Source organism: Mustela putorius, unplaced genomic scaffold (genome assembly GCF_011764305.1).
Source record: "Mustela putorius furo isolate JIRA1106 unplaced genomic scaffold, ASM1176430v1.1 tig00003863_pilon_pilon_pilon, whole genome shotgun sequence".
NCBI lineage: Eukaryota > Metazoa > Chordata > Mammalia > Carnivora > Mustelidae > Mustela > Mustela putorius.
Genome location: NW_025422015.1, coordinates 8,809,959 through 8,825,431, shown reverse-complemented (window position 1 = coordinate 8,825,431; position 15,473 = coordinate 8,809,959). Strand labels below are relative to the sequence as shown.

At 36.5% G+C, this 15,473-nt stretch overlaps 1 protein-coding gene across 4 annotated transcripts in view; it reads left to right on the top strand.

The window, feature by feature from the left end:
• ADGB (androglobin) overlaps positions 1 to 15,473 on the top strand; it is a 172,548-nt gene that overhangs the window by 36,984 nt on the left and 120,091 nt on the right. For all 4 annotated transcript variants that reach the window (XM_013056253.2, XM_013056252.2, XM_013056251.2 and 1 more), the window contains 2 exons: positions 459 to 668; positions 12,937 to 13,076. In XM_013056253.2, coding sequence (XP_012911707.1) covers positions 459 to 668; positions 12,937 to 13,076 — 350 coding nt within the window. The remainder of the gene's footprint in view (positions 1 to 458; positions 669 to 12,936; positions 13,077 to 15,473) is intronic.

Genomic DNA, 15,473 nt, shown 5'->3' with positions numbered 1-15,473 from the left:
ATAGAAGAGATCATTTTCTTTGCAAACTTCTCAACGTTTACAGAGGGGTAGCTTAATCATTTATAAAATGTTAATCCCAAAATAATATCACTGCTCTCAGGAGCATTCATTCTCTCTCTCTCTGTGTCACACACACACACACACACACACACAGTTGAAATGAAGGTCAATGTCAAAAGGAAGTCGATGTCAAACCTCTAGTAGTTTACTCTGGAAGACAGCTCTTAGCTGAGTGTGTTTAATATTAAGTCTTTTTAGCATGTATTGTGACTATATTTCCTGACAACAAAGGCAAGAGCCATGACTTTATTCTGTAGATCGGAAATCAAAATGTGAAGCACAAGTAGAATTAAATATGAAAAAGTAGATTGGAAATGGATTTTGACTTGTTTCCCACCTAAATTACAGTACCAACAATTGAAGAACAACTGATTAACACGAATGGCTTTTGTCTCTAGCTGATGAGATGGATTATCAGCGAAATCTATGCAGTGTGGAAGATCTTCAATGGAGCTACTTTGAACAATTATTTTAAAGGGAATGCAGGGGAACCCCCTCCTCTCATCTGGAAGCCCTGGGAACACATCTATTCTCTGTGCAAGGCTGTGAAAGGTCACATGCCTTTATTCAATAACTATGGGAAGTATATTGTGAAACTTTATTGGATGGTAAGTTAGTTCATATTCACGTGCATTGAAATTTGTCTGACCTTCATATGGAAATATATTTGTCTTACACACTGTTACCTAGGCTATTAGAAGATACAGGACGTCAACTGTGCAGACACTGGGAAGATAGGTCCTACATGTGTAATTTGGGGTCAATAACAAACATCGTTGTTTGTCCTGAGACCCCAAATCCCACACGCTTTTTATACTGCAGTTGCTTGGACCATGGAAGGGTGGTCCTCTGCTATCTGTCCTGTCAGGCAGGTGGCCTGGGTGGACAGGTGGATGCATGGGGCTCTCTTCCTTCCTCATTTGTCTGTGATTGTGGATAGGGTCTTGAGCATAGGGAGTGCTTGAGCCTGATTCATTCTTTCTCCCCTGGTATTTGCTGCTCCTGAGGGGCCTGGTCCCACCCAGGCTTTGCCCTAAATTTGAGATTTGTACTCAAGTTAACAAATCTTGGCTTGACAAGACATTTTTGCTTCTGCCTGAAAAGGAGCAAATGGGATAGTAGAAATAGAGTATTTTTTAAAATCCCCTAGTTAATAAGGCAAAGTAGGCTCATACCACATTCGGCAAAACTAGATTACTAAACACCTTTGAGTTTTTGTTGGTGGCTTCTTTCTAAAGGCCCAGATTCACAGGCAGGGCCAGCTACATGTTTTATAGAGCCCCTTGTTAAAATGAAAATTATTAAGAATGTCAATATGGTGATAGTAGTACTTAAAAAAAAAGAGCATAGGGTCCTTCTAAGCGTGAGGTTCCTTGTGACTGTACAGGTTGTACACTCCTGAAGCTGGTCCTAGTCACGAAGGAAGAATGTTCTCGAACATTTGAGGACGTGGAGAAGTATGAAAAGTGAATCATTCCATTCTGTAATTCTAAAGAACATGACTTTACCCAGGGAGCCTGGGCCAATCTTTCCTGGGATGGGGGATGCTGAAAGGCCAATGCTTAGGAATTAATAGGATCATTACAGCAGGAAGGTAAGAGTATAGAAGGTGGTATTAGCCTCTGATCTCTAAAATAGGGTTCTTGGTGTTTTGATGTCTACTGCAAGACAACAGACTTTGAAAGTAAAAACTTTGTGAGGAGTTGAAAATAACTTCCTAAATGTCTTTGTCTTCTTTATTTACCAAGCAGGAGGCAGATTTGGTAAACAAGAGTTCAAAGTTGTAATGTGCACCAAGGAGTGAGAGTGAGGCTGTGGTGTTAAGAAGGTGGGTGCCCCATGAGTAGGGATGAGGGATTCCAGAGAGAAGGCGAACACAGAGGTCAAAGGTCAGGGTATCTGCCTCCTTCCCCATTTTCCACACATTTGCTCACACTTGCGGTAGGAGCGAGTTCAAAATCATTAAGTATTACAAAGCAGCATCAGTAGAATATTAGACCAACCCCATTAGTTTCTCTTTCTCTGCTTCTTGACATCCTTCCTTCCTTTGCAAATTTCCTTCTGGACAGAGGTCAACCTTTATTAACACTACATCTCATTTTACAAAGACACGGTGATTTATTTCTCTTTAATTGTACTGATTCCTCATAAGCCCAAATCCACCTGGATTCAGAATTAAAACAAAAATATTTACTCCAATGAACCAATCATTGAAGCAGTCTAGAAAAGGTAGCCCTGGGGAAAGGAAGGGCCTGATGTCCAGTGGCTTCTTCTAGTTTCTCACTGGTCTCTCCTGAGGAATGGCTTGTGGGGCCTGCTGCTAAGCTGTTGAGCACTGAGACAGAACTTGTTCCATATGAATTATTTTTGTAGACAATTTGTTGACCTGAGCTGAAATCAGAGTTGGACACTGACTGATTGAGCCACCCAAGTGCCCCTTTTCTTATCCTTTTTAAATACCATATTGCTTTAGTTGTCACAAATTTATTGTTTGATTTAATATTTTAGAACAAAATCCACCTAAAAATTTTTTGCTTCAATATTTTCTTAACATATATGTTTTTTGAATGAACATTTTTGTTGGTATTTATCTCTGAACACATTTATAATAATGTATCCTTTATTTCCTCTATAAAAGGGTTTAGTGTTTATCATCCTGCTCAACTTCTCTCTTGAGCATTTTATTTTCATCCATCTTTCATTCAGCTGGAATGTGCATTCTAGAATTTTATTCACTTAGAATATATATGCTGTTTATTTTGGGTCTATTTTCCTTTATATATGATTATTATATGAATGTAATTTGCTTACAGATGGAATACTTGGGTAATACCCTTTTGTTTTAGAACACAACAGCCAATGTCTGCATATCATCTCAGTTTAATGTTAAAAACACTCATTTAGGGATGCCTGGGTGGCTCAGTTGGTTGGACGACTGCCTTCGGCTCGGGTCATGATCCCGGAGTCCCGGGATCGAGTCCCACATCAGGCTCCCAGCTCCACGGGGAGTCTGCTTCGCTCTCTGACCTTCTCCTCGCTCATGCTCTCTCTCACTGTCTCTCTCTCAAATAAATAAATAAAATCTTAAAAAACACACACACACACACATTTACTCTATATCTTATCTGAAACCCTAATACCTTATCTCACCAGTCCCTGCTTCATTTTTTTTCCAGAGCACTTGAGTATGGAGTACCCCATACCCCATCCTCCTAGTGAATTCATCAGTGTATGTAAAAATATACAAGAAGCTATAGCCCTCTAGATGCTTTCTTCATTCAGGCATTTTGCTTCAATGTATCTTTCTTATATTCATAAATTGGTCTAATCTACAGGTTTTTTTTAATTACTAAAGTACAAAAGACACACAAGTTACATTAGTTTCAGGTATACAGCATAACAATTCACTAAGTTTATACATTAGGCTATGCTTACCACAAGTGCAGCTACCATCTGTCACCTTTCAACTGTCATACTGCCATTGACTGTATTCCCCGTGCTGTGTCTTTTATCCCCATGACTTATTCTTTCCATAACTGGAAGCCTGCATCTCCCACTCCCCTTCACCCATTTTGCCCATCCTCCCATACTCTTACTTCCTCCATTCTAGCAACCACCAGTTTGTTCTCTGCATTTATGGGTCTCTTTCTGCTTTTTGCTTGTTATTTTATTCATTTGTTTTTGGTTTTGTTTTTTGCTTCTATGCATAAGTGAAATCATATGGTATTTGTCTTTCTCTGACTGACTTATTTCACTTAGCATGGTACTACCCTCTAGGTCCATCCATGTTGTCACAAAGGGCAAGATCTCATTCTTCTTTATGGCTGAGTAATATTCCATTGTGTGTGTGTGTGTGTGTGTGTGTGTGTGTGTGTGTATCCCACATCTTTTTCTATTCATGTATCAGTGGACACCAGGTTGCTTCCATATCTTGGCTATTGTAAATAATGCTGCAATAAACATAGGGGTGCATATATCTTTTCAAATTAGTGTTTTAGTTTTCTTTGTTTTTCTAGTAGTGGAATTCCTGGATCATGTAACATTTCTATTTTTAATTTTTTTGAGGAACCTCTATACTGTTTTCCACAAAGGCCACAACAATTTACATTCCCACCAACAGTGCACAAGAGTTTCTTTTTCTCCAATATCCTCTTCAACACATGTTATTTCTTATCTTTTTTATTTACCCATTCTACCACCTGTAAAGTGATATCTCATTGTGGTTCTGGTTTGCATTTCCCTGGTGATGAGTGATGTTGAGCATCTTTTCATGTGTCTGTTAACCTGTTTGTCTTATTTGGTAAAATGTCTATTTAGAATCCCTGTCAGTTTATTAATTGGGGTATTTGTTTTTTGGTGCTGACTTGTATAAATTCTTTATTTATTCTGGATAATAACTCCTTACTGTAGATATCATTTGTAACTATCTTCTCCTACTCACTATGTTGCCCTTTTCATGGCTTTGTCTGCTGTGCAAAGCTTTTTATTTTGGTGTAGTCTCAATAGTTTATTTTTGCTTTTGTTTTCCTTGCCTTAGGAGGCGTAGCTAGAAAAATGTTTCTATAGCTAATGTCAAAGAAATTACTGACTATGTTTTCTTCTGGAAGTTTTATAAATTCAGGTCTCATATTTAATCCATTTTTGAGGTCTTTCTTCCATTTAGAGTTTATTTTTGTGTATGGTGTAAGAAAGTGGTCCCATGTCATTCTTTTGCATGTAGCTGTCCAGTTTTCCCTAGCACCATTTATGGAAGACACTTTCCCCATCATGTATTTTTGCCTCTTCCTTTGTCATAGATCAACTGACCATATAAGTATAGGTTTATTTCTGGACTCTTTGTTATTTTTTTTTTAAATTTTATTTAATTATTTGACAGAAGGAGAGAGAGATCACAAGTAGACAGAGAGGCAGACAGAAAGAAAGGGGAAAGCAGGCTCCCTGCTAAGCAGAGAGCCCGATGCGGGCCTCGATTCCAGGATCCTGAGATCATGACCTGAGCTGAAAGCAGAGGCTTAACCCACTGAGCCACCCAGGTGCCCCTGGGCTCTCTGTTCTATTCCATTGATCTATATATCTATTTTTGTGCCAGTACCATACTGTTCTGACTACTAAGGATCATGGTATACCTGAAATCTGAGATTATGATACCTCCAGATTTGTTCTTCTTTCTCAAGATTGCTTGGGGCTACTTGGGGTCTTCTGTGGGTCCTTACAAATTTTAATCTTTTTTATTCCAGTTTGTGAAAAGTGTTGTTGGTATTTTGATAGGGATTGTATTGAATCTGTAGATTTCTTTCGGCAAGAAGGATATTTTAACAAAATTATTCTTCTAATCCATGAGCATGGGCTATCTTTCCATTTGTTTGTATCATCTTCAATTTTTTTTCATCAGTATTGTAAAGTTTTCAGAGTACAGGCCTTTCACCTCCCTCGTTAAGTTTATTCCTAGGTATTTTGTTCTTTTGGGTATAATTGTAAATGGGATTGTTGTCTTCATTTCTCTATCTGCTACTTCATTATTAGTGTATAGAAACACACTGATTTTTATATATTAATTTTGTATCCGTAAGTTTACTGAATTCATTTATTCTAATAGTTTTGGAGTGAAGTCTTTAAGATTTTCTCTCTCTATATAGCATCATGTAATCTGCAAATATTGCCTTCAGTTCCTTTTGTAAGGTAAATACACAAGCTAGGTCACTCTACTCTCCTACTAGTTTTTCCCTATTTTGGTCTATTCTTTAAAATTGGAATTGTAGTTCTTGAAAGGATATCGAATACAGATAACAGGGATAATAAATAGATGCAATTTTTACAGGGCAAAAAACAAGGACTTTGCTATCTCAGAGGCTGCATTCATGTGATAGGGAGATGGTACCTTGTTTTCTGGTTGGTAGAAATTTGTTTTCTCAGGGCCAGGGGAAAATATTTTTATTTGTTTCTACCTAATCCCCAGGTGACAGGGCTGAGTCAACATCTATGTGCATGGCAGTTGTAATAAAGAATTAGAGTAACTTCTTTCTGACAAGATAGACATTTTTTTTTCTTTTTAAAAATCTCTTTCTAGATATACACAATTTAATTTTTGACTTTTTCCTTCTAATTCTAGTTCAGTATTTATATGTCTATTCTTTGTTTTTCACTTCAAATGTTTGAGGAACATATTCATAGCAATAAGCTCTGTTACCTTCTACTGCTTGATTTGGTATAAGGAGATGGACTCATCTTGGTTCTACACTTTTCCTTCCCCTGTCACCTCTCCTACACTTTGAGTCGTGTTCCCCTTGCTGTCTTTTTCTTTTTTTCCTTTTTGTCTTCCATTTCTTGATGCTTGCTCACCTTTTTGTTATTGGGCACTGATTTTCCTTCTCTGCCTTCTTGCATATGTATCTCCTTCCTCTTTCCTACTGTCCCTCCAAGCATTTATTTTAACCATTCTTTGAAGCAAACCCTCCTGTCAGAAACTCTCTGCCTGACATTTAAGGTGCAGATTTTTACACCAGCATATCATTTTCCCCATAGAAGTATTTCTACTATTTCCAGTTCGGATTCTAAGGACCTGGAATCAAAGTTCTTCGACACCAGTCAGACAAATATTTGTTGAGGAGCATAAGGAACAATGTTATAAAACAGAGAATTTCCTCTTTTCCTCTCCGTGGAAGTGATGGTACACTACTGGGGCCACACGCAGCTGGGTCCTGTTCCCTCTGTTTTCAGCATTCCTCTGGCCCCTTGATAGAAGCAATTAAGTGAGCACTTTCCACTCACAACATGTATTGCTCTCGGCTGCTTTGCTGGGAGTGTCCCAGTGCTTTCATCTGTCTCTGAATTAAACAGGGAAAATATACACATTGGGAACAATAATTTTCTCCAGTCACCATCAATCTATTGATATGTAAAAAAGAAGTATTAGCTTTTGTTTCTGATAGATCCTTACACTTTTTAAGGGCAAAATTATTGTCAAATTCAGTTTCTTAGACAGTAAGGTGCAGAAAACCACCAGTACCAACACGACCTCTTCTGTTTCCCAAGCCCCAGCCCTGACCCCCTGAGAGAAGTTTCTGGCCAAATCCGTGCACTCCAGCATTTGACGCACACTCTCTCCCAGCCAGTGACATTTTTGTTCTTTAAGCTTCAGCAACAGTGTTTTCAAGATATATACCATGACAAATTATTTTTCTATCATTAAGTTACTTTTTACAAAATAGAAATGTTTTTGTTATTTCATTATTATTAACATTGTAAATGCTTTTAGTAAAACAAATTCAAACATTATTAAAATCGTTCAAAGTAGAGAATGAAAATTCATTATTGTTCTGCCTACATGGACAATCATAATAAATGACTTACGTGTATCTTCCTAAACATTTTTCTTATAAATATATGTAAGCCTACTACATATAATTTACAGTAATAGTGGGATGGTATGGTACTTCCTGTTCTGTAATGTATTTTTTCCCCTAACTCTAGGAATTATTTATGCTAACATATATACTGATCTACCTTGTACTCCTTTGTTCAAATATAACAATAACCATACATATTTCATTAATTTCATCTTGACATTTAGATTATGACCAGTGTTTTACCAATACAATTCTGTAAAATAGCATCTTTGTGTATATATTTTGCCCATTTATATGACTATTTTTTTGTGGGATTTCTACATGTGGAATTATTATATACAAATTCTTAATTTTTATAAGTATATCCAAGCTACTCTTACATTTTAATTTCTGTGCAATTAGCATTTGATATAATTAGGATTTAAGCCTGGTATTTTATTACTTGTATACTCTGCTACTTCTGTTATTTATTTTTTTTGTATCTGTTTCCTTTTTTCTGTGTGTTTCTTGAACATTCTTTGGGATTCCATTTTGAGTTATTTCTGGTGTTTAGTATGTCTCTATGTATTACTTTTTTGTCTAGTAGTTGCTCTAGGGATTAAAATATACATGCTTAGCTTTTCACAGTCCAGTAATAGCAGCATTTTGCCACTTGATATTGGAACATAGATACTTAACCATCATTTGGGCCCCTTTATCACCCTCCCTTTATAGCATAGCTGTCTAGATATTTTCTTTCTACATAATCAGAACCTACTCATAAGTATTGTTTTTAAATGTCAAATATAATTTTTAAAGCTCAAGAGGCAAAGAATACTTTATAACCATTTTGTATTATTGTATAGCCATACATAGCTTATACTTTATTTATAGCTATACATATGTTTATATTTTTTTCTTTGCTCTTTATTCATGCCTGATGTCCGAAGATTTCTTCCATTTCCTTTTTTTTTTTAATAAGAATTTCCTTTTACCATTCTTTTTTGGGGTCAGTCTTCTGGCGATAAATTATCTTAACCTTTTTTGGTCTGGAAAAAAATTTTTTTAAAAGGTTCATTTATTTATTTCAGTGAAAGAGATTGCAGAAAGTGAGCCAGAGGGAAAAGGAGAGTGAAGCTCAAACAGACTTCACACTGAATACAGGGCATAACTTGGGGCTCAATCTCACGACCTTGAGATTAAGATCTGAGCTGACACTAAGAGTCAGACACTTAACTGAATGGGCCACCCAGGTGCCCCTTGTCTGAAAATGTTTTATTTCACCCTTATTCCTAATAGGTATTTTCACTCAATACAGCGTTGTGAGTTGGCAGGCTTTTTTTCCTCAACATTGACAACTAGTTGGCTATTTTCTTCTGGCTTCTGTGGTTTCTGAGGAACAATCGGGTGTTCTTTTCTCACTAGCCATTTTAAGGCTTTTTTCTTTGTCTTGAGTTTTCAGAAGTTTGAATTTGATGTGTCTGGGCATAGATTTCTTTGGGATTATCCTCTTTGGGATATTCTGAGCTATGTGAAACTGTTGAGTCGTGTCTTATGACAAATTTGGAAAGTTTTCAGCCATTATTCATTTAAATGTTTTTCTGGCCCCCCATTTTTTTCCCTCATTTCTGGGGACTCCGATGACACACTAGTCATATCTTCTTCTCTTGTTCCACAGATCTTTTAGGTTCATGTCATTTAAAAACTTTTCCTAGTTGTTCATAATTTCTATTGAACTGACTTCTAGTTCACTAATTTCTTTGCTATTTGCATCTGGCTATTGATCTTTCCCTGTTTTGTTTGTTTAAGTTTAGTATTTCTGGTTGTTTCCTCTTTCACATTTTTTTTACTTCTTTGCTGAGATACCCTATTTTTTGTTTGCTTCAAGAGTATTCATAATTGCTTCCTGGAGCATTTTTATGACATCAGCTTTAAATTTCTTAACTAAAAATTCCAAATTCCCTGTCCTTTCGGCATTGTGGTCTGTTGACTGTATTTTCTCATTGAAATTTAGATTTTCCTGGTTTTTGCATGATGAATAATTTTGGAGAGTTTCCTGGACATTTTTAGTGTTCTATTTTATGACCGTTTTCTAATTAAATTTTTTATTTAGCACATACTCAACCTGTTTAGATTCAGAGTACACATCCTGGCTCACTTCCGTGGGCTGTGTTTCGAATGTTACTTTAGTTTATAGAGCCTGTGCAATGCTACTTGGCTCTGCCACTCTTGTTTGTTATCCAGGTGATAAGATTCCATCCCACAGTATCCTGAGCACCACCAGAGGGGGGGGGGTGTACCTCCTCATTCCTGCATGGGCAGAGTGGGGAAATAAGAGTTTTTCCAACAGGCTCTACTAATGCAGAAAGCACTTCCTCCTTACTGCAGAAGGAAGACAGAAGTCCTAATTCTGTCCCCTGACTCTACTGGGGAGAGAGACCACCTTGTTTGCTTCAGGACAGGCAAGGAAGTCAGAGTTCCACCTTCAGGCACTGTACGGGAGGGGCACCGCCTGTTACCCTGGTGAAGGTGGGGAAGTATGGTCTGAGCTCTTTCTTCTCTGCATAATTATGCTCATTCAGGTTGCTTGCTCAAGTCTCTGTCCCTGATCTTTTGGAATTGTGATTGATGTGATTAACTAAAAAGCATTTTTTATTATCCCTTTAGCATTGTCATAGGAGGAAGAGGATATAAATTTATGTAGGTATTTAGTTATCTTGACCTAGGAAGATATTAAGATTCCAATACAACTGCATTCTAAAGTGACTTTTGGTAATTTATATTTATACTAATAAAGGAGGCGCCCTTCTTCATAAGCATGTAAAATAATTAAGTATTTTTATAGTTGTGGTGCTAACACAGTAATCTCAGTAAAAACTGCCCAATATTCATCATTTACATGCAGTTAAAAAAAAGGTGTAAAAATGATTCAGTGTTCTATAAGGACTCAAATAAGTAAACTCAATGCTCTATGATGACATCTTCTATGTATTTACATTATATACTATTTATATATTATATATTTATGTGTAATATATTTCTTTTTTTTTTTAAAGATTTTATTTATTTATTTGACAGGCAGAGATCACAGGCCAAAAGGCAGGCAGAGGGAAAGGGAGAAGCAGGCTTCTGCTGAGCAGAAAGCCCAATGCGGGGTTTGATCCCAGGACCCTGAGACCATGACCTGAGCCAAAAGCATAGGCTTTAACCCACTGAGCCACCCAGACACCCCATGTAATATATTTTTTAAAGTATTTATTTGAGAGAGAGAGTGAGCATAAGTGAGGGGGTGGGCCAGAGGGAGAGAGACAAGCAGACTTCCTGCTGAGCCCTTAAATCATGACCTGAGCTGAACAGACCCTTAACAACTGGACCACCCAGGGGCCCCTATATATATAATATTTAATTTCTTCATAAACTTTAAGGAAGCAACCCAACCAATGTATTAATATCAAGGAATCAAAAAAATTCCTAAGAAAATTGTGATATCTAGTTAAATTATGTTTTAGATATATAATACTGAACGCATTTTCCGAGTTATTTCTCATAATAGCTGTTTTTGAGATGCAATCACATACCATGTAGTCCATCTATTTAGACTGTACAGTTCGATGGTATTTAGCAATCAAAGCATTCTCAATTGAGATATGTTATTGATTAGCTGGAAGCAGATGACATTCGTTGAACTGGTTTAAGTTAAGTTCCTATGTTGGCTTAAAACTTTTCCTTCATAGGGATTCAGTTGGTTCCTTCAAAAATTTTTTTGAAAATTAAAGTGTAGAAAGAGAACTGCTATTATTAGTTTTTCATTGTGGTAAAATATACATGACATAATATTTAGCATTTAACCGTACAATTTGAATTTACAATTCAGAGGCATTACATATTTTTGCAAGGTTGTACAACCATCAAGACTATCTCCTTCTACAACTTTTTCATCATCCCAAAAAGAAACTCTATACCTATTAATATCATCCCAAACAGAAACTCTGTACCTATTAACATCATCCCAAACAGAAACTCTGTACCTATTAACATCATCCCAAACAGAAACTCTGTACCTATTAACATCATCCCAAACAGAAACTCTGTACCTATTAAACAGTAATTTTTCATCCTCCTCTTCACCCAGTCCCTGGTAACCTCTATCATGTCTCTTGCCTGCAAATTTGCTTTTTTCCAGATACATCATCTAAGTAGAAGTATACAATATTTGTCCTTTGTGTCTGACTTATCTCACTAGGTATTCTTTTGGGTTATATCATTTGAAATTAGAAGAGAGAGTGGCTAAACTCCAGTGTTTAATCCTGTCTTGTCCTATCTCAACTCTTAGGGAAGAAAGAAAGATATATAACCACTAGGGCAGGCGATCTGAGTTCAGACTTACATGTGCCATGCAAAGAGACCAGGTTTCACCCTATTGCTCCTATCTACTTGTGAAAAGTGGACCGTTCTTTGAATCTTCAATTGAGATGTTAACTTCTTGTGAAGACTTCCACAAGCTATATTTGTCACGCGTTCTTTTCTGGTCCTAGAACATTTTGAACTATTATGTATGATACTGTTTGCATATATGTCTTCCCTCACTAGACTTGAAACAATGCAATGGTTTAGGCCAGGTGTTTTCCAGATTTTTATGTTCACAGTGGTCACACTACTACTGAAAATATTTCTTGGGCAAAGGAATAAATCCATGATAAAATTTTACATGTAAAACCAAAACCTAAAAAAATACATAGTTTTTTGACTTCATAATCATTAATGTTATCATTTGTCTTAAACTTTTAATTATGAAGTCATATGTATACAGGAAAATATATCATGATTTTATTAAATAAAGTATCAATCAACTTCATATTAAGAATGAGATCTTTAATTAGGAGCAGAAGCAATCTGATAATTAGAAGTTTAATATCACTGACTCCAGCAGGATAAACAATAATTACTTACATTTGGGGAATTTGTGTTATGACTATATTGAGTTATTTAATTATGGCCAAACTTATCTATGGCTGTATAATGTTTTGGTTCTGCTATTGGAAACTCTTTAATTTCCTGTGTTATGCAGGATGGGATACCCAAGAATATGTTTACAAGACTTCAGAAAGAGATTCCTAAGCATCTTTCTTTCTTTGGCTCAGGTCATGATCCCAGGGTCTAGGATCGAGCCCCACTTTGGGCTTCCTTCTCGGGAAGCGTGCTTCTCCCTGTCCCAATCCCCTACTGCTTATGTTCCCTCTCTTCCTCTCTCTCTCTTTCTGTCAAATAAATAAAATGAAAAAAAAAAAAAAGACCTCAGAAATAGTGACATATTTGACATGATGATATATCAACATATCTGTTGATATAGATAGGGATGTGCTGACTTTACATAAAATAATCCACTCAAATTCCCGGCCATGGTAGTATTGAAAACCAGTATGCTAGGCTTTAGATGTAAGAAGCTAAGGTAAAATAAAAAAACACTGGAAAGTCACATCAGTGCTGTACAATAATGGATGAGAGAAAATAATGTTAGTCACTGATGCATTCCTTTTTTTCTCTTGTTTAGGGTTGCTGGAGAAAGATAACTATTGATGACATTCTGCCTTTTGATGAAGACAACAATCTATTGCTTCCAGCCACAACCTGTGAATTTGAACTCTGGCCAATGCTTCTGTGTAAAGCTATCATTAAGCTGGCAAATGTTGAGTACGTGGAAAGAAGAATGATCATTCAGTTATATAAAAACAAAAAGACAACAGACAACTATACATCTATATCATATAGCTTTCTTTTTTTTTTAAATCAATGTAAAGGAGTTTTCTTTGCAGACAATGTAAATGTTCTAATATAAAAATGAATATGCCAAAATCACTAATTGGAAATACTGGGTTAGTCAGCAATAAGATGGCATTCTCCCAAGAAAAAATATTCAAAAATTATTCTATATTCAGTGCTTTCTTGCAAATGGCTAGTGATCATGAGAAATAATATTTTGGCTTAGTGTGAGAAAAAAGTTGGTTTGTAGGGGGAAATATTGGTTCATCTAAATACAAAATAATATATCCTGGATCCAGTTCAAATGTTAGGTTCTGTGTGTGTGCAGCAATAATTTACTAATCTTGAAAACCTGAACTCTTCTGAGGGATGTCAGTATGTTCCTCATGTTTTTGGTAACATTGGTCCCTTTTAATACATTCGTAATAAAAACTACTCATATTTGCTTCAGTACTTGTGAAATCTGCTTGCCACCTTCCATTCCTGAATGTCTTGTGCATCAACGTATATGAGACATGTCTGCTGTGTTCATTCTCTTGGCTTCCACCTACAGACACCCTAGGCCAATCCATCCCCCACCCAGCCATGCAAAAACAGTTTAGATGCTTGTGTTGCAAAGGCATGGCAACTTTGTATCATTGCTCAGTGGGAGAATTCTCACATACATGGCACTGGCTTGAATTTGATACCCTTCACCCTCCTACAGTGTGTGAGAGCATCTCATTCTCAATGGAACACCCACAGGCTCAAACAGAGACCACTTTAGCCCTTTGCTCAAATCTCAGCCTCCTCCCCTTCAGGAAATATAACCTTGTCTGTCATCAGACCTCTGCTCTGCTTTTTGTGGATTTTGTTTTGGCTCCCCTTTCTCTCTCTTTCCCATGGATACACAACAAAACCAGCCACTCCTACTGCAATCCTTGTCATCTCTTTTTTCTCTCACCAACCCTTGATTTTCTGTTTGGAATTTGTTTTACCCAGCTCACAACTCTTAATTTCAATGATTTTTTTTTTTTTTTTTTTTTTTTTTTTTAAACTCAGCCCAGATCTTTTTAGGTAGCTAAATAGTACTAAGTATTCATACTGGTGACAGCTATGTTTGTTTGTTTTGAAAGAAAATAATGTTCCTCACATTCCTAATTCTCAGACCTAACTTGAATTTCTGAGAATTAGAGCTGAATTAATATCAGTGAAGTGTTAAACCTGTGACCTGGAAAATTGGAGTGGCAATTTGTCTTTCTTAAAGCTACAGTTCCATAGAATTTTATAGCAACCTAAGAAATAAGATTATTTTTATTTTAAAAAATAGATAAATCCAGCATGAAAATAAAGGACCAGACTAGATTTAAGACATTTCTCAGGCTTTCTAGTGGATACCTGAACTGTGTGGTACAATTTATATTTGTCTATACATTTTTCCCTCAGATTTAATAGTATATAGCAATTATTTTCATATGAGTTTTATCTTTCTACATTAAAAATTAATGTGCAGTAATTATGTCAATACCATTGTGAGCTATACAAAGGACAGAACATTTTTTTTTAGATTATTTATTTATTTATTTGACAGACAGTGATCACAAGTAGGCAGAGAGGCAGGCAGAGAGAGAGGAGGAAGCAGGCTCCCCGCTGAGCAGAGAGCCCGATTCGGGGCTTGATCCTAGGACCCTGGGATCATTACCCGAGCCGAAGGCAGAGGCTTTTACCCACTGAGCCACCCAGGCACCTCCAGAACATTATTTTTATGAGGTTTGCCAGTTGTTACCTAAGTAGGATTATCCACAGAGGAGTTTAGACTAGACTGTGAACTACCCCAAGTGATTTTTGTTATCTGTGACATATGTAGACACATCAAAATTCATAATCTATGGGGCGCCTGGGTGGCTCAATGGGTTAGGACTCTGCCTTCGGCTCAGGTCATGATCCTGGGGTCCTGGGATCGAGCCCCGCATTGGGCTCTCTGCTCAGCGGGGAGCCTTCTTTCCCCTCTCTTTCTGCCTGCCTCTCTGCCTGCTTGTGATTTCTCAGTCAAATAAATAAATAAAATCTTAAAAAAAAAAAGGAACTGAAATCACAAGGATAAAAGACACTGTTCTCTTTTTTAAAGAACATGTTAGTATACTGAATATATAAAATATATATAATCTAAATTTACATATTTTATAATATATGTGAATATGTTTTATGTATATGACATGAATATTACCATATATTTTTAAAATAAGGCTTATAGCATGTTTCTAAAATAAACATAAAATTTTATCTTTGGATCTCTTTAAACACTTTAACAAAACAAATCATCTGGCTTTTACAATAGTATTTTCTTGT